The sequence below is a fragment of the Macaca fascicularis genome, chromosome 9, assembly GCF_037993035.2.
Source record: "Macaca fascicularis isolate 582-1 chromosome 9, T2T-MFA8v1.1".
NCBI classification, from domain to species: Eukaryota; Metazoa; Chordata; class Mammalia; order Primates; family Cercopithecidae; genus Macaca; species Macaca fascicularis.
This window is the reverse complement of record NC_088383.1, coordinates 142,619,463-142,641,182: the sequence shown is the minus strand read 5'-3', so window position 1 is coordinate 142,641,182 and position 21,720 is coordinate 142,619,463. Positions and strand designations below refer to the sequence as shown.

At 47.2% G+C, this 21,720-nt stretch overlaps 1 protein-coding gene and 1 pseudogene across 2 annotated transcripts; both read right to left on the bottom strand.

Annotated features, from left to right (window-relative positions):
- Positions 1-1,701: 1,701 nt before the first annotated feature.
- CYP2E1 (cytochrome P450 family 2 subfamily E member 1) lies at positions 1,702-13,256 on the bottom strand. 2 transcript variants are annotated; one of them, XM_045361800.2, is made up of 9 exons: positions 13,044-13,256; positions 11,990-12,149; positions 8,914-9,063; positions 8,369-8,529; positions 7,785-7,961; positions 6,756-6,897; positions 3,528-3,715; positions 2,892-3,033; positions 1,702-2,020 (listed from the first exon to the last, which is right to left on the bottom strand). In XM_045361800.2, the coding sequence occupies exons 1-9, from the start codon at positions 13,218-13,220 to the stop codon at positions 1,836-1,838; spliced, it is 1,482 nt and encodes a 493-aa protein (XP_045217735.2). In that variant the 5' UTR covers positions 13,221-13,256; the 3' UTR covers positions 1,702-1,835. The 2 variants fall into 2 exon arrangements, with proteins under 2 accessions (XP_045217735.2, XP_073859244.1); XM_074003143.1 differs by lacking the exon at positions 11,990-12,149.
- A 2,991-nt stretch (positions 13,257-16,247) lies between these two features.
- Positions 16,248-16,296, bottom strand: LOC135965223 (U7 small nuclear RNA; annotated as a pseudogene).
- Between the last annotated feature and the right edge of the window lie 5,424 nt (positions 16,297-21,720).

Sequence of the window (21,720 nt, the reverse complement as noted above, 5' to 3'; positions counted from 1 at the left end):
TTCTTCCCATATATCTAGTTGACATAGTCAGCAATTGTTTCAGTTAGTGAGAGTGGCTATACTCTGCACAGTAGACCTTAAAGGATGTTTGGTTTGAGTAGTGAAAGTTTCTAACAAAAGAGGAAGCTTGAACATCTTTACATTAATGCAAAACAAAAACAAATCTTAGTCAATGAAAAAGAGTCAAATGAAGTCTTGGTGCACCATCTTAGGAAAGCTGTCTACTTCGTGATGCCATCTGTTTCTAAGAAAGATTTCCCTTGGATATTCTCAATTTTAAGTCACCTATAGGTTGATAAGTCCAAGAAACCAAGGGAGCTCTCTTTAGTCCAGAGACATGAACCCAAGGCTCAAGACACTGAAGCTTTACTGCAGTGTTGAGTAGTAAGAAGACCCTGGTATGGTTTTTTCAGTGAGACTCAAGGGCAGTTTTTCTCTAGTGTCATCTCCAAAAGACCCAATCTTTAGGTTCCAGGTGATGGAAGATCTGAACATTATCAATTGGTGGTTCATAGAAAGCCTACTTCAAGTGGTGGACGTGTACATTTGCAAAATGCATCAAGGCCTTGCATTATTGAGTCACATCAGAGCTAACAAGTACAGGGGATACACAATGTTGTATTATCAAAGGAATAGATGCTACAGTAATTATTTCATAAGGGGTTAGTTTGTGTTTTCCCATAGAGGTTAATCTAATTACCATTAAGGCTAGTGGTAAAAACTTTTGACCAAAATAAACCACTTGACTCTGTTAGTTTAACTAATTTTAGCTTCAAGATACCATTTGTCCGTTCAACCTTTCCAGAATCGTGAGGATGATAGTGCAATTGGGTTTGAAAAATCTTATTTATTAACTTATCCTATAAAGTGAATTGTCCAACAACTTTCTCCAAACCTGAATTTGTGGCTGTAATCATGGTTTATTTGGAATATTTTGGGTCAACAGTGTCCTTCTTGGGCACCATTCTCCTCAGCAGTGCACGCTCTGCGCGGCAAATGTCACACACAGGTCAATATGCATCCTGACGTTAGGAAAGGATTACTGTTGGGGTTTTGGGACTCGAACTGGCTTTTCTGCTCCTCAACTTGCAGACAGCCTATTGTGGGACTTCACCTTGTGATCGTGTGATTCAATTCTCCTAATAAACTCCCCTTCGTATATACATCTATCTTATTGTTTCTGTCCCTTTAGAGAAACCTAATACAAATTCCCCACCTCAATATGTTTCTGAAACTGAAGTGATGTGATCCTAGATTGAAGAGCTTTTCAATAATATGAAAGTTATGTTACAACTTAATATTAAAGTAAACATATATTTAAAACCTTTCTCTGGCTGGGCACAGTGGCTCACACCTGTAATCCCAGCACTTCGGGAGACTGAGGTAGGTAGATCACCTGAGGTCAGGGGTTCAAGACCAGCCTGACCAACATGGTGAAACCCTGTCTCTACTAAAAATACAAAAAATCAGCTGGCATGGTGGTAGGTGCCTGTAATCCCAGCTATTCAGGAGGCTGAGGCAGGAGAATCACTTGAACCCAGGATGCAGAGGTTACGGTGAGCCAAGATCGCACCACTGTACTTCATCCTGGTCAACAAGAGCGAAACTCTCAAAGGAAAAAAAAACCTCTCTCTGTGAGAATCACTTCAACAATTAAGGTATTCCATGACTTCATGTGTAATTAAAATAATCATGTGATGATTTATTTATATTCTGGGAAAATATTTATTTTCAAATATTCATATGCAAAGAAAGGAATCGGTTTGAGGAAGCCAGACCTAAAACCATTTGAAAACTTGTTTGAAAGCAGGGGATTCTGGGGGTCCTCCTCACACTCATGAACGGGGAATGACACAGAGTTTGAAACGTGGTGGGATACACCCAAACCCAATATTTACAGGACTGATGTCGATATCCTTTGGGTCAACGAGAGGCTTCAAATTAAAATGCTGCAAAATGGCAGACAACAATAGAAACAACTCCATGCGAGCCAAGCCTTCTCCAGCACACACTCGTTTTCCTAGAAGTAACAATGGTATTGATGAGACACTGAGGGAGTTTCAGAGACACGACGCTGTCAACAGTGAGACTAGGGGAAGCGGGGAGGAGGCTGTGGGCAAATGGCCATCACAAGGCAGGACTCACCCCTCTCTGTCTATTAAAAGCAGCACAAAATGTACTTGAGTGGAAGAATACCAGCGACACTGACTAATTCAGGGACCAGCCTTCATCAACCTCAATTATCCAGAGCTCAACTACAAAAACCGGTGTTAAGTTGGGAAGACAGTGTCTGCCCAGTAAAGAAGCCACCCCCAGTGCTCACCAGTGATGCCTACAGGAGGGAAGTAGGGCCCTGTTAGAAGCTGGGGCTCCAGCATTGGGTGTGAAAAGTATGGAGTTGGTTGTGTGATCTTCCCACAACAATCCCTAAGATGAGGCCCTGGGAAGGAGGACAAGTGCCTCAAAGAGAGTCACTGAGTCACATCCCAGGAAGGCTTTGATGCTTCCTGTGATGATTCTAGGTAACCAAAGCTTAGGTTTTGTTTAGTAGCTCTGGTTTACAATTAGGGAGAATTGGATAATATGGCTTTGAGAGCTTTTCACTAAGTCTTGTTAAAATAGAAACAGAATTTAGCAATGAATGATGTAAAATACCTAGTCTTTGGGGAAAAAATCCACCTACAACACTTCATTCCCAGGATTGCTGCTGAAAGATGTTCCCTGCTGAACAGGGAAGAGTACATGTGGGTCATGTTGTCAATAGAAACAGGACACACAGTGAGGTTTGGGGTGTCAGTGGGTGCCTGGGACAAGGGCAGAGCACACATGGAGTGGACATGAGGAGTGTGGGCTGCTCCTCTAGGGAAGGTGCTGCCTCTGATCGTTCTCACCTGCGGAAAATGGCTTGAAATAGTCACTGTACTTGAACTTCCCACTTTCATCCAGGAAGTGTTCTGGCTTAAACTTTTCTGGATCAGGAAATTCTTGGTTGTCATACAAAACAGAGTCCAGAGTTGGCACTATGACCGTGCCCTGTAAGAAACAAAGACTTGTCTCAGTGAGTCATGTTAACAAAATGTGGGCTTTCACCTAGAAACCCCCAGGGGCGAATGCTGTTTTGAATATTATGCTATAGAGGATAGTATATTTCCAACTGAGGGAGTTGCTTAGTGAAGGATTAGATAGAAAGCAGTCAGGGGTCAGGTCTAAATGAAGATGAAAGCCCTAATCTCACAGGATTAACCCCAGAACTGGTTGTGATTTTTCCTGGCATTAGAATTCACTACAGTCCCAGACATTAACTGCTGAGGCATTTTCCAGATTTCCTCCACCTCTCTGGTCACCAGGCCAATCTGAGCACTCCTGGGGAAGCAGCACCCCACAGGGTGCGAGTTGGGGGGCAGCCTCTCCACTCGGTGACCCCTGCCAAAGGGAGGGGTCTTGGGGCCCCCATCCTGCTCCCTGGCATGAAGGCGATTAGCTGATAGGATGGCGTTCATGCTGTGTGCTCCAGGCTCACGCTGGACCTTGGGGATGATGTATCCTCTGAAAATGGTGTCTCGGGTTGCTTCATGGGGCAGGTTGGAGGGCACGAGGGTGATGAACCGCTGAATCTCATGCACCACAGCATCCATATAGGGCATCTCTTGCCTATCCTTGATGGCGGGGATTCGGCTTGGCCCAATCACCCTGTCAATTTCTTCATGGAGCTTCTCTGCCAGGATATGAATGGGACAAATTTAAGGGATTGGTTCATGGCCAGTTGGACATCCACCCATCATCCACCCATCTATTCAATCACCCTTTTACCATCTGCCCACCTACACATCCATCCACCCCTCCATCTATCCACCCCTCCATCCATCCATCCACCCTCTATCCATCCACCAACCATGCACCCACCCAACCATCCACCCACCCACCCAGCCAGCCAGCCATCTACCCTCCCATTCACCCACCCACCCATCCATCCAACCACCCATCCATCCACCCTCCCATACACTCACCCACCCATTCACCCTCCCATCCACCCATCCACCCATTTATCCACCCTCCCATCCATCCATCCACCCACCCACCCACCCATCCATCCATCTATCCAACCACCCATCCATCCATCCAACCACCCACCCATCCACCCATCTATCCATCCAACCATCCACCCATCCACCCATCCATTGACCCATCCATCCATCCACCCACCTATCCATCCAACCATCCATCCATCCATCCATCCATCCATCCATCCATCCGTCTGTCTGTCCACCCACATCCATCCACTCCCCTACCCAGCCAGAAGATGTTTATGGAGCATCCTAAGCAGTGCTTAAGTTTCCCTGGGTCCTTTGCATTACTGGAAAATTCTCCAAAAACTTAGTGAGAGCTAAGCTCTATGAGGTTATTTACAGGATGTTTTGGCATCCATTATCTTAGTTGATGATGGCTTATTCAGTTCTCTTCATGTAATGAGTAGAAGATAATGAAAGTGTTTTGGAAATTTCTTCTGGGAGGGTAATCTTTGCATTGATAATTACTCCAGGTTTGTTTACTGCATGCTTCTAAGTATGAAGGGAATTTACAGAACAGAATCAGACATGCAGGGTCTACTTCCTGAAGTTGGACAGTCTCTGTCTTTCTGACAGAGGTCACAGCTGCCTTGGGCAAGTTGCCTAGCCTTCCCGTATTTGGAGTTTCCCATGGAATGTCATCATATGTTGAGTGAAAAAAAAAACAAGCTGCAAAATGTTATGTACAGTACCCAGGTGAAATATTAAACACATACAGCAATAATATGAATATTGTGCTGATAACTAATAACTGTTAAAGGTGCAAAGCCACACAGCAATTCTGGAGCCATCTCTGGGGAGAGAGGTGGGGAGATGTGAGGAGGTGGACTTTGGCTGGCTCTGTAACACGTTTTCTTTTGAAGAGTTCTGACGTAAGTATCGCAAAATGTTAATAAATGTTAAATTTGGCAATGGATATATGCATGTCAATCATATTTATTTTCCTTTTGTCTACATTGGAACCTCCTCATAAATAATAATTTAAAACATTTTTTGAGTCCATGGTTCCCCTAGTGCAGAGTAGTTGAAAGTTCTCTTATAATTGCTGCAGATCCATGCAATGATTCCTTCCCTAAAGTTTTGGCTCCTTGACCCTTCACATTTCCATGTGATTGAAAAAGCAAAGGCCAGGGATGGGGCATGGTGGCCACACCTATAATCCCAGCACTTTGGGAGGCCAAGGCAGGAGGGTCACTTGAGCCCAGGAGTTCAAGACCAGCCGACGAAACAGTAACAACCTGTCTCTACAAAATTTTTTTTTTTTGAGACAGATTCTTGCTCTGTTGCCAGACTTGAGTGCAGTGGGGCATGATCTCCGATCAGTGCACCCAGTGCCTCTGGGGTTCAAGCGATTCTCCTGCCTCAGCCTCCCAAGTAGCTGGGACTACAGGCGCATGCAACCACACCCGGCTACTTTTTTGTATTTTAGGAGAGACAGGGTTTCACCACGTTGGCCAGGCTGGTCTCGAACTCCTGACCTCGTGATTACCTGCCTTTGCCTCCCAAAGTGCCAGGATTACAGGCATGAGCCACCTTGCCCAGGCAAAATTATTTTTCTTTTACATTTTAATCAGCTGGGTGTGGTGGTGCACACCTGTGGCCCAGTTACTTGGGAGGCTGAGGTGGGAGGATCAATTGAGCCCAAGAGGAAGAAGCTACAGTGAGCCATGACTGCATCACTGCACAGCCTGGGCAACAGAGTGAGAACCGAAGAAGAGGAAAAAGAAGAAGAAGAGGAGGAAGAGGAAAATAACAAGAAAAGCCAGGGTCTGACCCTGGGTCCGTCACATGTCGACTTTCTTGGGGGAAATAACTTCATAGCCTGTAATTCCTGCTTTCAGGAACTGACGAGCCTTAAGACCACAAGTGACCATTAGCAGCAGCTTTCTGAGGAGGGCAGCACACACCACTCCGGCTGTGAACTGCCTCGGGCAGAGGCTGCCCAGCCCTGTGTCCAGCCCAGCAAGAGGCAGGGGCTCTGGGCCCCCGGGCAGTCTCCAGCCAGGCTGCAGCTCCCTTTCCTGCCCTTTACTTGGAGCCAGTCCTGACTGGCCTGTTTGCATGCGGGTGCCCTCACATCACCTCTACTTGGCCCAGATGGGTGCTTCTCAGGACACGACCCTCTGCCCACCTAGGCCCAGACCCCTCACACCTCCTCCAGGCACAGAGTTCCAACTGCCCCAGGTACCGCTGGGAGGAGACCTGGGGAAGGAATGACGAGGGTCCGGGGCAGCTGTAGCTGCTTCTTCCTGGACTTCCCTCCTCACATCTGCATTTGAGGAAGACGCCCCAGCAAGGACCCTCCCCTCCAGCTCCAACCTCCCCACCTGCTCTGCGTAGAAGACCAGGTCTTACTCGGGGGAACTGGGACATTATCTTCTCTGTCATAAACAGGTTATTTATGGAGCAGAATGCAGACCCTGCCACCTCTCTCCACTCTGGTGTTGGGATGTTTCCTGCAACCAGGGGCTTCTTCGTGGGGTATGGACCAACTAGTGTACAAGAGTACCAGGTGTCCAGCACAGACAGTAACATCTCCCCTCAAAGCAGTGCATCCAGCCATCTCACCACATCACCGTGAGGGTTAACAAAGAGCTTCAAACAGAAAGCTGCAGCCTAAAATGCGCAAGGCTGGCCATCCAGGGGGATTCATCCGCACGCACAGTGTCCCTCCAGTCACTTGCCTACCTTCGATCTCAGGGTATTTCATGAGAATCAGGAGCCCATATCTCAGAGTGGTGCTGGTGGTCTCTGTCCCCGCAAAGAACAGGTCGGCCACAGTCACGGTGATACCGTCCATTGTGTACAAGCGCTCTGCACTGTGCTTTTCCTGTGATGCCAGAGACAGACAGGAGGAGAAGGGGCTGCTTGTCTCCTTTCAGCACAGAACCAGCCACCTCCCAGCTCCACAGGGACACAGGAGACAGTGTCCAAGAGGCTCTCCCAGCGGAACTGTGACTTGGAGCTGTGACAGACAGGGTCGTTTCCCCCGCACAGCCATGGAAACTGAGGCTCCCTGGAAACCTGCTGAGGGCAGGACAGGGCTCTGTCTCCCTCAACAGCATGAGGGCCACCCTGGGAGAGGCGACATCCCCCTGACCTTGGTCATAGCTCAGGCAGGAGCTAAACGGCTCCTGCTGACCCCTCCTGCTACAGGGCTAGTGTCTGCTGCCATGAGGGGCCAAACTGGTGGAGGAGATGCTCAGACAGTTCCGGGAAATCAGGGTGGGCTCCACATGTTGTTCTTGAGCCACAAGCCACAGGAAAGGACAAGACAAGGACACAAGAAGCTTCTCCAAGCTGGGAAGGAGGCAGGGGATCAGGGTCCTGAGCGGCTGCAGGTGGATGAAGCTGGGGAGGGCTGGAAGTCTTGCACCTGTGCACTTGGGGAGTACATGCCCACAAGGAAGGCTGAGGGCTTCTCCTCAGACAAAATGCAATTCTCAAAGTCTGTGGACTAGAAAGGGTTGAGCAGCAGGGCCTGGAGAGGGCTAAGGGGCCCACCCACACCACCCCAAAGCCCCAGGCCAGCTTGGCAGCCAGGCAGGCTGACTTGCGTCCAGTGGTCATGCTGAAGCCAAGAGTGTGTGTGTGAAACTAAGAGCGTGCTGCGCTGGAAGGCCTGGACACCAGCGAGTGCAGGTCACACTGTAAATCTGAAATCGTGCACTCTCTGCCCACCCCGGAGAGCCCACATCATGGGAGGGCCGAGCCTACCTTCTCCATTTCCACAAGCAGGCAGTCGGTGAGATCCCGGGGGCAGTTGGGGTCCAGAGATTGAAGGTGCTCCTTCACCCTTTCAGACACATACTCCTTTATTTCAGCCACATTTTTCATGACTTTTCTATGGCTTCCAGGCAAGTAGTGTAGTAAGCTGGGGAAATTATTGTAAAGCTAGAGAGGTAAAAAAATATTTTACTATTTTCTTCTGGATGCAACATAATTCTGTGTGTTAGAACAACAACACATTCTCCAAACCTGAATTTGTGGCTGTAATCATTGTTTATTTGGAACATTTTGGGTCAACAGTGTCCTTCTTGGGCACCATTCTCCTCAGCAGTGCACACTGCATGGCAAATGTGCACACACAGGTCATTACGCATCCTGACGTTAGGAAAGGGGGTGCGTAGGGCCCCAGAGATGACTCTGGGAGTAATATTTGGGCTGTCTAATCAAACACCCCTTGAAGCTATGTTATTTGGCTTTTGCAGGCCTGTCTATCACATATAACCTGAATTTTCCTTCTTTTTCTAATGTAAACTATACAGTTGATGATTGATGAAAGAGGAAAGTGGCTTCACCTGGAGCCAGGGAGTGCTGAGCAGCTGGAAGTTCTCATTAAACAAATACATCAGCCTCAGAAACTTCTCATCATTGTAGTCAAAATGCTTGCGGAAGAGGATGTCGGCTATGACGTTGCAGGGCGCACAGCCGATGAGGAAGGTGGGATCGAAAGGCTGGCCTAGAAAAGAGGCAGTCGGAGCAATCAGAAGATGGGCACAAGGAGACTCCTCCACCGGCTCAGTCACCCGCTGAGGTTCACCAAGGCCTGTGAGAAGGTGCCCTGATAACTGGTGATTTACAAAAGATAGTGAATGTCTGAACCTGTTTGAGTTTCCTTTGCTTTTCGACAGTATCTAGGATACAAGTCACATGTTTAATGGCCACCCTTGCTCCCTGAACTGTGTAGCTGGAAACTAGAGTTCTAAAACACAGTATCTGTGGACTCACGTGACCCTCTCCTTGTCCGTAGTTCCCTGTGGTTCAGATGCAGTCTAGGAGACCCAGCCAGGGCTCCCTGCTCCCCTGGTCTGCATGAGGACTGGGCCCTGCAGCAGATACGCACCTTGGGTCTTCCTGAGCGCTTCCAGCAGGAAGTGGGCCTCCCTCTGGATCCGGCTCTCATTGCCCTGTTTCCCCATCCCATAGTTCCGGAGGGTGGTCAGGGAAAACCGCCGGATGTCCTTCCAGGTAGGTCCGTTATTGAAAATAATTCCTAAGGCAAAGGGGACAGGAGAGGGTTATTCCAAGTACCCATTCTGGGGAGAAGCGGGCTAGAGAGGGCCTGGGAGAGCACAGCAGGGTTTGCAGGGGTGTAAACAAGTGACAGAGGGGACAGAGGGACAGAGAGACAGAGGGACGTCCCAGCCTGGGAGCTGCCAGCACCAGCCACTGGTCAGGTTTTGGGGAGGAGCCTTTCTGGGGCCCTCAGTCTGCACTGTGGTTCCTTCACCACATGTAGCCTCTCCTGGGTGCTCTTCTTCATGCTGTCAATTTGCCTTCTTTCTTTTTCCTTTCTGCTGAGTCTTCCCCATGCTACATAAAACCACATATGGCCGCTCCAAAACAACGCCCACCTCTTTCCTGTCTATCAACAACATCCTTGAAAAGCCATTCTGTTCTCACAGATTTTGAACCCTCATACCACACACACCTCAACTTGCAGCTTTCCGACTCCACAGCAAGTTTCTTCACTAAAATCTGACAGGTCACACAAGTCCCTGACTGTGCAAAGCATCAGAGCTGGGAGAACCAAGAACTGTCCCTTCTGCGCCCTTCTGAGCTGCCAAGACCTGGCCCTGCCCTGTCTCTCCTCCCAAGAGTTGCCTGCTGGATCCTCCTGGGAGTATGAACACATTTGGAATCAACGTATCTAAAGCTAAACTTTTTATTATTTGAAACTGTTCACTTATTCCCACCCTTATCTCAACTAACTACAAACCTTTTTATTTTCCCCCAGATAGGAACCTTGAAATTATCCCTGTTTCCCTGCACACTCCCAGCCACAGCTCATTTACACCTCAGGGGCCCCTTCCCCCTCTCTCCCTCGCTCTCTGTCTTCCTCTTATCCATCATCACTTCCTGGATAAATACATTTTGGGTACCTCCCGCATATAAGACATTCTGCCAGCTCTGGGCATTCTGCGGTAAACAAGGGTCATGTCCTACGCAGCTTCATTAGCTGATTGACCACTGACCACTCCTAGGAGGCGCCTGCAGGGCACTCAGAAAGTGCCTGGCAAAGCTGTGCTCACGTGCTCCAGAAGCAAGGCTGTCCGGCCTGAGAGGAGCCGGGCCACATGAGATAAGGTGGGTGGGGCAGGGGTGCAGCTGGACTGAGGGCTTCATCTCATCCTGAAAGGTGTGGAGGAAGGACTGAGGAGACAGGTGGGGCAGGGGGCAGACGTGGTCATGTTGAGTGGAGGGCACCCCGAGATGACCCATTTAGACAGCATTCAACAGGTTAAAAATCTAGATTGGGAACGAAGCTTTCTCCGTTTTATGAACTTTTTCTGAAAGGATGTGTGCAGTTCCCTTGACACGTTGTCACACAGACTGTGCTCAGTTTTGTGCTAATGAGGAATATTTCCATCATTGTCCCTTAAAGGCCAGGTGCAGCCCATGCCCAGGGCTCTGCTACTTTTCCGCCAGTCTGAGCCCTGTGCGTCATGTGAAAATGAAGCTTTAGAGCCCCCAGGCAGAGGCAGCAAAGTCCCCTTGGGCCCGATCTGTGTTGATGTGAGTTCGGCTCCCCGCCCTGCTGCCTAAGACTGTGCCTTGGACCCGTGGGTGGCAGATAAGGGCTCCCCGGAACCAGAACTGAGCTCCTCAACCACAGAACCCCAGGGCCTCCTCCAGTAATGCTCCTCCTGTGTTAACGACAAGGTCTGAGATGGTTAATTTTGTTTTTGGCAACCCCAGAGAAGCAAAACAAACCCACAATGTAAAAGAAGGAAAACCAAATGCCACTAATTGTGATATAACCAGCCCGTTGCCCGCTTCCGGAGACAAGGTTCTGGACGCGGTTCTGGCCCAGGAGCCTGAGCTGGAGCCGGACCCCGCCCTCCGCCATCCCGCGCCCCGCAGAGCGCACGCCAGGAGCGCGAACACCAGCGCCTGCTCTGTGCTGACGGCCTTCTTTATCAGTTCGTTTAATTTTCAGATTTGTTGGCCCATTCAATGTTCACAATTTTCAGGAATGTAGACTGGACAACTAAATAGGGCAAGAGCGTGAGCTCACCGTGTAAAAATCCCACACAGCATGCCAAAGGTTTTCTGGAGCCTCGCCATCAAAGTTGACTCAGGAGGAACTAGAGGCTTCCATGTGGGACACGTGTTATTTCTAATCTACTTTGAAACCGAGGGGCAGGGAGGGAGGAAGGAGAAAGCAGCAGCAGGCCGGGTCTGCAAGCAGGAAGAGGGGAGCCGGCCGGCAGCCCGCCTCGCTGGGGTCTGAAGCCAGGAGGCTGGGAGAATGCTCAGATAAAGACGAGCCAGACCTCCAGACCCCAACCTTCCTCTCCCTAGAGAGACAACAGGCCGCTTTCTGGATTTGCTGAACTCGGGGCTCTGGAGACAGGAAATGTGGAGGAGACAGCAGAGGTGAGGCTGGGAGATGGAATTTCAGTGGGTCTCTTCCCCCTTCCCGGTCTCAGGACATCCCCCCAGCGGGACATCAGAGTCTCCCTCTCTGGAGGTCACCAGCTGCAGCTGAGCAAAGCCCCGAGGCGCGCAGTGTCCGCAGCTTCCGACGCCTCAGCGTGGGTGAGGGGACCTCGGTGGACGAAGCCACCTGTGCCCAGGCGGTTGAACACGAGGCGAAAGCGCTCCCAGGAGGAGCCTGCGGGCCCAGAGGCGGAGCGGTGGGGGTGCGGGAGGCGACTCCTGCTCAGAAGCAGCCCCGCCCATCCCTGTGAACTCGCCCGGTCGCTGAGAGGCCGGACTCCTGGGCGACTCAGTGCGCCTCCAGCCGCAGGAAACGCGCGGGGGCCATCGCCCGAATCCCGATATCATCCTTCGGATGCTGTTACTGTAACATTACTGTTAGTTTAGTATTTGGTCATCGCCAAAGTGGCTGGCGCCCGTAACTGTCCCGGGGCGTGGTATGCGCCCCCCGCCCCGTGCCACGGACGCGGACTCACCCCTGTCCCTGTGCGCGTGGAACGCGGGGATGTCGCCTCTGCCCGAGAACTCGTCCTTGTGGTCCAGCAGCACTTCCCTCACCGCCTTGTAGCCGTGCACAACCACCACGCGCCGCGAGCCCACATACAGCGTGAACACCGGCCCGAAGCGCTGGGCCAGCTGCGGAGACCCAAGGCTGGAAGTCAGGCCCGCGGCCCGGCGAGGAGGTGCGGGGCTCTAAGCCACACCCCTGCCAGGCGGGTATTGCTGTTGCTCTAGAGAACCCAGAGGGACGTGGGGAAAGGCTGCCTTTGTCCAGCCCGAGGTGGGGGAGACCCTCCCCACAAGACGCTGCTGCCTCTGCAGGGCGCGCGGGGGGCTCCAGCTGCCCCGCACCCCACCCGCCTGGATTCGGGCAACTCCGCGGACTCCGGCTCAACTCCCTTCCCTAAGGCGCGCCCACCAACCGCCCAGTTGCCCGCTTCTGGAGTCGAGGTTCTGGACCCGGTTCCGGCGCGGGAGCCCGAGCTTGAGCCGGCGCCCCCCGCCCGCCGCCAGCCGGCGCCCCGCAGAGCGCACGCCCAAGAGCGCGAACACCCGCGCCTGCTCCATGCTGAGGGCGTTCTTTATCAGTTCATTTAACGTTTAGATTTGTTGGCCCATTCAGTGTTCACAACAGTCGTAGGCGGCAGGTATTGGTGTCACAGGGGCTGGCCCAACACTTCACGTTTCATCTCCTGCTTTGGCAAACACAGGCTGACGCCCAGCGGGTGCGCATCTGGCCGCCAGCGCGGTTATCCCGGCCTCGCAGCAGCCCGGCCTCGCCGGCCTCCCCATCATCAGCCCCAGGACGAGGCACCGGCGGGGGCCTCCAGGGCCTGGCACGCGGGCTCCGGGCTCCAGCTGCACCGCAAGCGACACATTTTGAGTGTCGCTCCAAGATGCTATCAATTCCGTTAACTCACAACAGGCTGGTATTGAACAACCACAATTTGTCTGCAAAGCAGTTGAATACACACATACCAGATCCAATCCCTGAGTTATTCTCCCTCAAATCAACACTATTTCTCTTACCCGGGTGAAGGACTTGGGAATATTCTTCAATTCCAACTGGAAGAGGTTCCCGATGATGGGAAGTGGGAAAGGGCCTGGGGGCAGATTCCAGCTGCTGTGCACCTGCCTCCAGATGGACACCAGCAGGAGGACGGCCACCCACACCAACAGGGCCACGCTGACTCCGAGGGCAGACATGGTGCCGCTGGGGTCCCGCTGCCAGCCTGGGAGGACAATCCTGTGGAAACGCAGGGCTTTTTATAATGTGTTTCGAGCAGGAGGGTGACCCACCAACCAACGCCCTCTTCCCTCTCGTGTAGCCCAAGTTATTAGTTTATTATTAGCTGCTGTTGGCCATCGTTTCGAAGGCTGATTCCCGCAGTGGTGGCCCCCAGGGTTTCCAGTCAGTGACCTGGTGAGGACGAAGCTGGGCCATGTCAACACCCTGGTTGCTAGCACCTGACAGTGTGCCAGTAAACACATCCAGGGACATGTTGCCAACCCATAGTTAAGAACGTGGGGTGAGGGACTGTCCTGCCCTTTGGACAAAGGGGAACTCCAGCCGTATTGCCATGAATTTGTTTGGAGTAGGGTTTAATGTAATACAACATCAGCCACATGCCAGCCACCTCTAGACAGGGTACCGGCCCTCCTGGTGCAACAGCCTCTTGATGTCTGATGAGGAGGTTTGTCTGAGTAGCCCCCAATAGTACCTGAATCACCACCTGCCACATGAGTGGGGGCAGAAGGAAAATTCAACATTGGAATTCTATTCCACTTTCTCAAATTCACTGGAAAATTCCATGAAAGAAAAATAAAAGGAAAGAAAGAGTCGACCAATTCTGAGAAAGTTAATCTCTGTTTTTATTTTTTTAAAGGGTTTATATTCTGGCTGTAGAAAACTAAGAAAAAATTATTCTTTGGAATTATTCCACATTTAAGTTCTTAAAAATTACAGTAGGGTTTTATTGGATTTGTTTTACATTAGGGTAAATTTGGAAGACGATTTTAAAGATATCTTGTCTTTGTTGATCCTGGGACACAGTAGAGCTCCACATTGACTAGTTTCTTCTTTCATGTATTAATTATTTTCTTCATACAGGCCCTCTTCCACCTTCTATGAATGTAGTCTGCAGGTAATTTGTGGAGCTTTTTGTGTATGTGGTTAGAATGAAGAGAATGTTTTTCATTCTGTCTTCTAACTGGCAATATATAGAAGTTCTTAATTCATAGGTTGCAATTTTATACTTTTATATAAGCAATGAATATGTATAATAGAAAATATGATGAGAAATGAAGAAAATAAAAGTCATTTACAATCCAACCAAATGACTTGTGGATTTTGAGTTATGCCATTCTATACTTGTATTTATACAAAAATGAGACTCCATACTATATATTGCATTGTAACCCAGTTTTTCTCTTGGCAATTTATTAGCCACATGAGCAAGTCATTGGTTGTGCTGCACCTAACGCTGCACCTCTCCTGAACTAAGAAGGAGCATTGGCCTCAGGCAGAAGCTTCAGGAGCCTTTCCCTCCCTCTGGTTTTTTGCACCCCTCAAGGTAAGAACGGACAATGGAGAACTAGACTGGCTCATGGGTGAATTAGCATACCCTCTCCTCCTGTCTTTCCTTTCCAGTGGCCAGAGTGAGGTGGCAGGGACAATTTCCTAGGCAGAAACTGAGCTGTCCAGACCCCTGCACCCTGTTCTCCTGTTGTGGGCCCAGCCAGGCCTGGCCGAGACAGACAGCCATTGGGGTCCACAAGTTTCCTTGCTTACTGGTTCCTTCTCCTAGTGCTTGACAGGGGCAGAGTCAGCTCCCCGCAGACTGAAATTGAAGCCTTGGCTTTGGTGGGGTGAGAACAGGAAGCATCATGGTGGAGACTCAGAGCAGGCCTCTGGCTCCCCTGGGCTGAGGACAGCCTCGTCTGTGCAGCTTACATGAGTGTGCACATCCCACGTGGGACCCGCGTGCCCTGGAGAATCTGTGCCTCACAGGGATGCAGCTGTGGTCTGAGTCCTCTGGCCATAATACTGTTAGATGCCCAACCAACATCAAATTTTAAATACAGGAACATGTTGTTTGAAAATAATGACATTTCTGTGTACTTCTTTTCAGAAGTCAGTGCTTTTATTTGTTTTGCATCTATCCCGTTGGCAGGACACTCTAGGACAAGGTTAAATAATCAGAATGACAGAGTGAGTGTGCCTGTGCCTGTGCCTGTAGCAGGGAGTTCTTCAGGCTTCCGTCACGTCTGCTGTTGGCAAAGAGGTGACTGTATTGGGACAATTTTCTTCTTTCTCTAGATAACTAAGAGTGTTTTTCAGGGATGAGATTTGGGTTAATGAAATGTCTTTTTGATTGAGACAATCCTGTGACTTTTCTCTGTAGACCTGCTAGTATGATGCCACATGATAACACTGTCTCACAATGCACCATAAAAGTACCATGAACTTTTATATTGTATCATAAAAAAGTACCTCATAGTTCCACATCACAACCAACTTCTTCATGGAGTGATACTCTTTTAACACTCTAAGGATTCAACTTGTTAATAGTATTTTTAGCAATTTTGCATTTATAACCGCAAATAAAATCGGGCTATAGTTTTTGTGTTATATTAGGTTCTTGCATAAAAATTGCACTATTCCAGAAACCACTGAAAAACCCCTGTCTTCTCTGTGCCTGGAGATACTTTATATTGTAAGGGAATTGTCTGTGCTTCAAAATTTTAATAGAACTCACTAGTAAAGCAATATAGAGAAGATTTATTGGAATTAAATAATTGTTTATAAAGATTAGAAAGATAATTTTAATTGGGAAAGTAAAATATCTACTTTTAACAAATGCAGACAACATGGAAGTGGGTGAAGTGAAAACTTAGAGTCCCAAATTCACCCTACAAAGGCAGCTTCCATATTTTAAGCCCCATTCAGACGGAAAAATTCTGATAATTCTTTTTATTATTTGTAGTTTTAATTTTATACCTACTAAAACACTTTTTTGCACTTACTTTAATTCTGTGTATAATGTGGATTTGAGTTACTAGTGTTCTTTGACTTTGACCCGAGAGACTTCCTTTAGTATTTCTTATGACAGGCTTATGAATTCTCTTGGTGTTGTTTATCCAAGAATGTCTTAATTTCTCTTTCTTTTTGACATTTGTTCTTAGCCAAAAGGCTAAGATATATTTTAAATTTTAATTAATTAATTAATAGGGGAGGGTATTAGAAAACCTTCTAGACAAATTCTAAAGAGTTGTAATACTTCTGTCTTTTTGGAAGCATGTTTTCTGGATACAGAAATCTTGGTTGGCAGTGTTTTCCTTCAGTGCCCTGACTGTGTCATCTCACTGCCCGCTGGCCCCATGGCTTCTGGTCAACAGGTGCTGTTATTTTATCAAGGGCTGATTTACCTGATGACTCATTTCAGTTTCAGGTGAACAGGTTCTATTATTTTAACGAGGGCTGATTTACCTGATGACTCATTTTGCTCTTGCTGCTTCCAGGACTCCCACTTTCCCTTTGATTGTTTGACTACAGTGTGTGCAGGTATGGCTCTCCTTTCATTTATTCTATTTTGAGAATAAATGAATAAATGACAATAAACGAATATTCATTTATTAAGCTTTTGGAGATATAGATGGATTTTTTCATCAAATTTGGGGAATTTACACCCATTATTTCTTCAAATAGTATTTGTGTCCCCTTATTTTTCTCTTTCTGTGATTCCCACTGTGCCTGTGTAGATCCTCTTGATGACGCCCCAAAGGTCTCTGAGGCTCCATTCATTTTTCAACAATTTTGCTGGTGTTCACATCGCCATTCTGGAGGAACAGATTTTCAGAGCTTCTTATCCTGCCATTCTGAAAGTGCTTCTCTTGTCTATCCTATTCATTAGGAAAATAAGAGCTTTCCAAGAAACTTCCAGAAAATCTGAGATTTTTTAAATTATTGGTTAGAATGTCACCACTCCTCTGTGCAAGAGGGGCTGGAAAGTGCAAAGACTTTCTAAGCAAATGCGTCAAAATGTTAAAGGAATTAGGAACGGGATTGATTGCTAATCAATAGCGTGTACCATACTATGGTTAAAAGTATTCTGTGTATTTTTCCAGACTTTAAAAACAATTTATATAAACATACACACACATATACATTTTGTGAGTATTTCACAATTTGTCTATTTTGAGTTGATGAACAATTCAAATGGTTTCCCCAACTATTTATGTTACAAAAGGTGCCACAATGGTACCTGTAGATGTATCTTTGTTCAGACATGCACGTATCTCTGTAAGTCAGTTTTGTAGGACTGGGACGGTTACGTCACTAGATGTGTGGACTTACGATGTTAATAGGTATATAAAACTGCTTCCTGCAAAGGTTGAAACACTTGAAACCCCCCATAGTAGTATGGGAGTGCCAATTTCTACACATCTTCTCCAACACTGGATACTGTCAGTCACTGATAACTGAAAATAAATATGTCATTACTTTAATTTGCATTTCTCTGGTCAATAAAGAAATAGAGTATCTTTTCATCTATTGATTTTTTATCTGAATTTCTTTTTTAATGAAACTTCCTTCCCTTTTCATATTGGGGTTTTACATATTTCCTCTCAGATTTTCAGGACTCTTTGTCTATCAAATAAGTAGTAGTTGTTTTTACGTTTTATGGTTTGGAAGTTCCTTCCAGTCTCTTGTTTGATTTCCATGTGTAAGTTAGATTTTTATACAGTTAAAATGTTCAGACTTTTCCTTTACGGCCTTTGGAATTTAGACAATGTTTTCTAAAAGACCTTCCCCATCGATTATTTTTAATTTAAAAGTCACCTTTATGGCCGGGCGGGGAGGCTCACACCTGTAATCCCAGCACTTTGGGAGGCCGAGGCGGGCAGATCATGAGGTCGGGAGATCGAGACCATCCTGGCTAACACGGTGAAACCCGTCTCTACTAAAAGTACAAAAAATTAACCGGGCGTGGTGGCGGCGCCTGTAGTCCCAGCTACTCTGGAGGCTGAGGCAGGAGAATGGCATGAACCCTGGAGGCGGAGCTTGCAGTAGCCGAGATCGCACCACTCACTCCAGCCTGGCGACAGAGCCAGACTCCATCTCAAAAAAAAAAAAAGTCACCTTTAGAAAAGATCTATGTGATCTGGTCATTTCTAGGTAAGGTGCTTTGATTTCTCCGACTAGAATCATGTTTTATTAAATTATTCTTTATTTTTAAAATCTACTCAGATTTATTCAATACGTATTAAAAATTAGCAATTAATCTTCTAATTGTACCTTTTCCGTTGTATAAACATCTTTTTGTCCCCTCTGATAACTGTTACTACATGTGTTTGCTTTTCATAGTATTTCCCTGGTCTATCTTTGCTCATCACAATATTTAAAGTATCTTTATGTCATTTTTGTTCTTGATAGGTGTCCTGTAAACATTCTATAGCTTTGACATAAACAAAGTTTTTCCTTTTTATAGGAGAATTAAACAGTCATATTTATCATGATCACTAAATTTGGCTGTTATGATGTGTATGTTTGTGTGTGTGCGTGTGTATGTGTGTGCATGTGTGTGTGCATGTGTGTACGTGTGTTTCCTTTCGCTGTGTTTGGATTGATCATTTTCTGTTTGTTCTTCTTTTCGCTTGATGATTTGGAATCCTGTTGTTATTCTACCAGTGGTTACCCTTGAATCTGAAAGTACATATAGACTTATAGTTTTTTATTAACTTGAATAATTTGTCAATATCTTCTTATCTGAACAAGAAGGGAACTTAGCATGCTTTTCTTCTCTACTTCTCTTGCAATATACACTCTGCCCCAAATCTCGGGAATTTTAGTTTTAGAATATTAGTTTTAAATTTGTTCAAATATACTTTCTTCTATTTTATAAATTAATTTATATGGAGGGCATTCACATTTTCAGCCACCTATCCAGTGATTATTTGCACTCGAATATATGCTGTACCAATCCCTTTGCCTGTTACTTCTATATCATATCTTGTCTTCCGTGGATTCCTGCTCCTAGACACATATCTTCCACATAAAATCAGGACCCAATTTTGTGGGGAGAGGGTGGGCTACACGAGGGGGTACACTTGGAGGAATGCCCACCTCCCTGGACTACTTGACCTCCCTCCACAGCCAACTTCTCAGTGGCAAATCACGTGGCAAAATTATGTTGTCAGACTGACAGCCAACTTCCCTCCCCTCCCTTCACACTCACAAGTAGGAAGCATCAAACATCTCAGAAGTGCTCTAGGAGGACAATCAGTGCCATAAATCCTTGCACCACAGAGCTAAGAGGCAGAAGAATGTTACTTTTCTGGGCACCCAAAAGGCTCTGGAGAAGAAGGGAGGAGAGCACGGATGAGGCTGAAAACATGCTCAGAATGGCTGATTTGAGGGCTCTCCCGGGAAACTGGGAAACTTCCTCTTGTTTTGTGTTGTCAAAAGGGTGAGAACCCTAAAACAGACATTCGTGTGGGCAAGTATCTAATGTTCAATGCCACACAAGGTCATTGGAAATAATGACCTTGACAAAAGCCAAACGTCTGTTCCAAGTAAAACAAAAGCAGAGAACACACAACCTCGCCGCGTCCAAAGGCCAAGCCACGCTGGTGCAGGAACGAAGCCTCCCAGTCCGAGGGCGCGCGGCCCTGCGCTGTGTCCCGTCTCCTGTCAGCCGGCTCTGCCCGCGCGCTGAGCCGCGGTTAAGGTTCCGGCAGCAAACAACGCGGAAGTGGCAGCCCGGCTGGGTGGAGGAGGGAGCCCTCCGGTCCCGCTGGGGCTGCAGCTCCCTGAGGCCCCGAGGGGACCCCGCTCGCCTGGGCCCCGCCCACCAGAGGCCGCCAGAGAGAAGCCGCAGGGGAGGCGCCTCGGCTGTTTCCCTGAGGCTCCTGGTGCCCCGTTTGAGACACAGGACAAAACGTGTGAACGGCTTCTGTAAATTATCAAGTGTGGTGACGTCTGAACACCAGGCAGCGCACTCCCAACCCCAAACAACGTCTCATTCAAGCCCCGTCTGCCAGAAGCTCTCACATCCAACTGCCTCCCTCCAGAGGTGGCCGCTGTCCTGAATTTTGCTTTGAATGTGATTTTATTTTTTATATTGTTTAATTTTATTTTTGGATTTTTAAAGGGATTTCGTAACATTTATATTCCCTGAGGCTTGAATTTTTTGCTCATCATTTGTCGTTACCACGTCGAGAGGTGTTGCTGCAGTTCCTCAACTTTGTGACTCCACAGATAAGAATATGTCGCACTTTGTTTAACCACTGACCTGTCAGATTATTCCCAAGGTTTTGCTACTGCAGACTAGGAACATTTATCCACATGATGCCTGGAGCACTGTGTAAGAATATCTCTAGGCCAAGTGTGTACCTGGGCAACCTAAAATACATGGAACCAGATTGTTTTCCAAGTATTTGAACCATTTACATGCTTCCAGTGGTGTCTAAGTGTTCCTGTTATTCCCAACAGTAGGTACTAATATATTTCTTAATATTTTCCCATCTAATGGATATAAAATGATATTTAATTGTGGTCCCATCTTGCATTTCCTTGATTATAAAGTAGAGAAGCTTTCTCTCCCTCTCTTTCTCTCTCTCATCAGAATTATACATACCTTCCCTGAAATGCCTACCCATGTATTTTATGTATTTTGCTCTCCTCTTCCCCTGGGGTCTTGGTCTCTCATTGTTTGTAGCAATGCTTTATTCCATCTTCAGTTCTATGTGTTGCAATAATTTTTTCCATCCTTTAGGTTATGTTTCTACACTATTTATGGCATTGCTTTTTTATGAACAGATGTTCTCAAGTTATAGTCTTGTATTTTTGGATTAGCACTTTTTGAGTTTAAAAAATTCCTTCTTCCAGCCTGGGTGTTGGAGTGAGACCATGTCTCAAAAATAAAAATCCTTTCTTAGCCAGAAAGATGATAAGATAACTGCTTATTTATAAGGTTTTACTGTTCACATTTATGCCCTAAATCTATGCAGAATTTATTTTTGTACATAGTAAGGACTAAGGAAGTTTGTTTCCCATATAGATATGAATTGTCCCAGGATCCTGTCTCTGATCCCCAAATCTTCTTCCAGCACAAGACAAAGTTCTTACACAGGGGATGCATCAGAGGCCTGTGTCTCCCTGATCCAATGCCACAGCATTTTAATTCTTATACCTTTAAAGTAGTATTGATATCAAATAGTGCAAGTCCTGATGGGATTCACTCAGGATGGTGGCAGAAACATTAAAGGGAAATATTAGGGAAAGTTATAGGGAATAGTCACAAACCTTTTTGGAAGGCTGAAAGGTTACATAGTTTGTAATAATTGAACAGGCTGAAGGCAGCTGGTTCTTACCTCAGAGCATTAGGTCATAGGGTAAATACTAGGGACAATAGAGGCTTCCCCAGTTAAGTCTGTTTACCCCACCTCCATTAACTAACCTCTGAGCCAGATGGCCCACTCGGGGGGAAGGTCGACCAGGAAAATTGCCCACTGGTGGTATTTAAACCATGGTACCTGAGCTTTAATCATTCATAGAACTACTCTCTTAACCATGTTAATTATCCACAAGTGTGTTGACTCAGAGCTTCTGGTGTTAATTGTATACTAAATAAATGTCTGAAGTGCAAGCTGCTCAGAGCCAGGCGCAGTGACAAACCTCTCTTGGTGTGTAGGCTGTCGGACA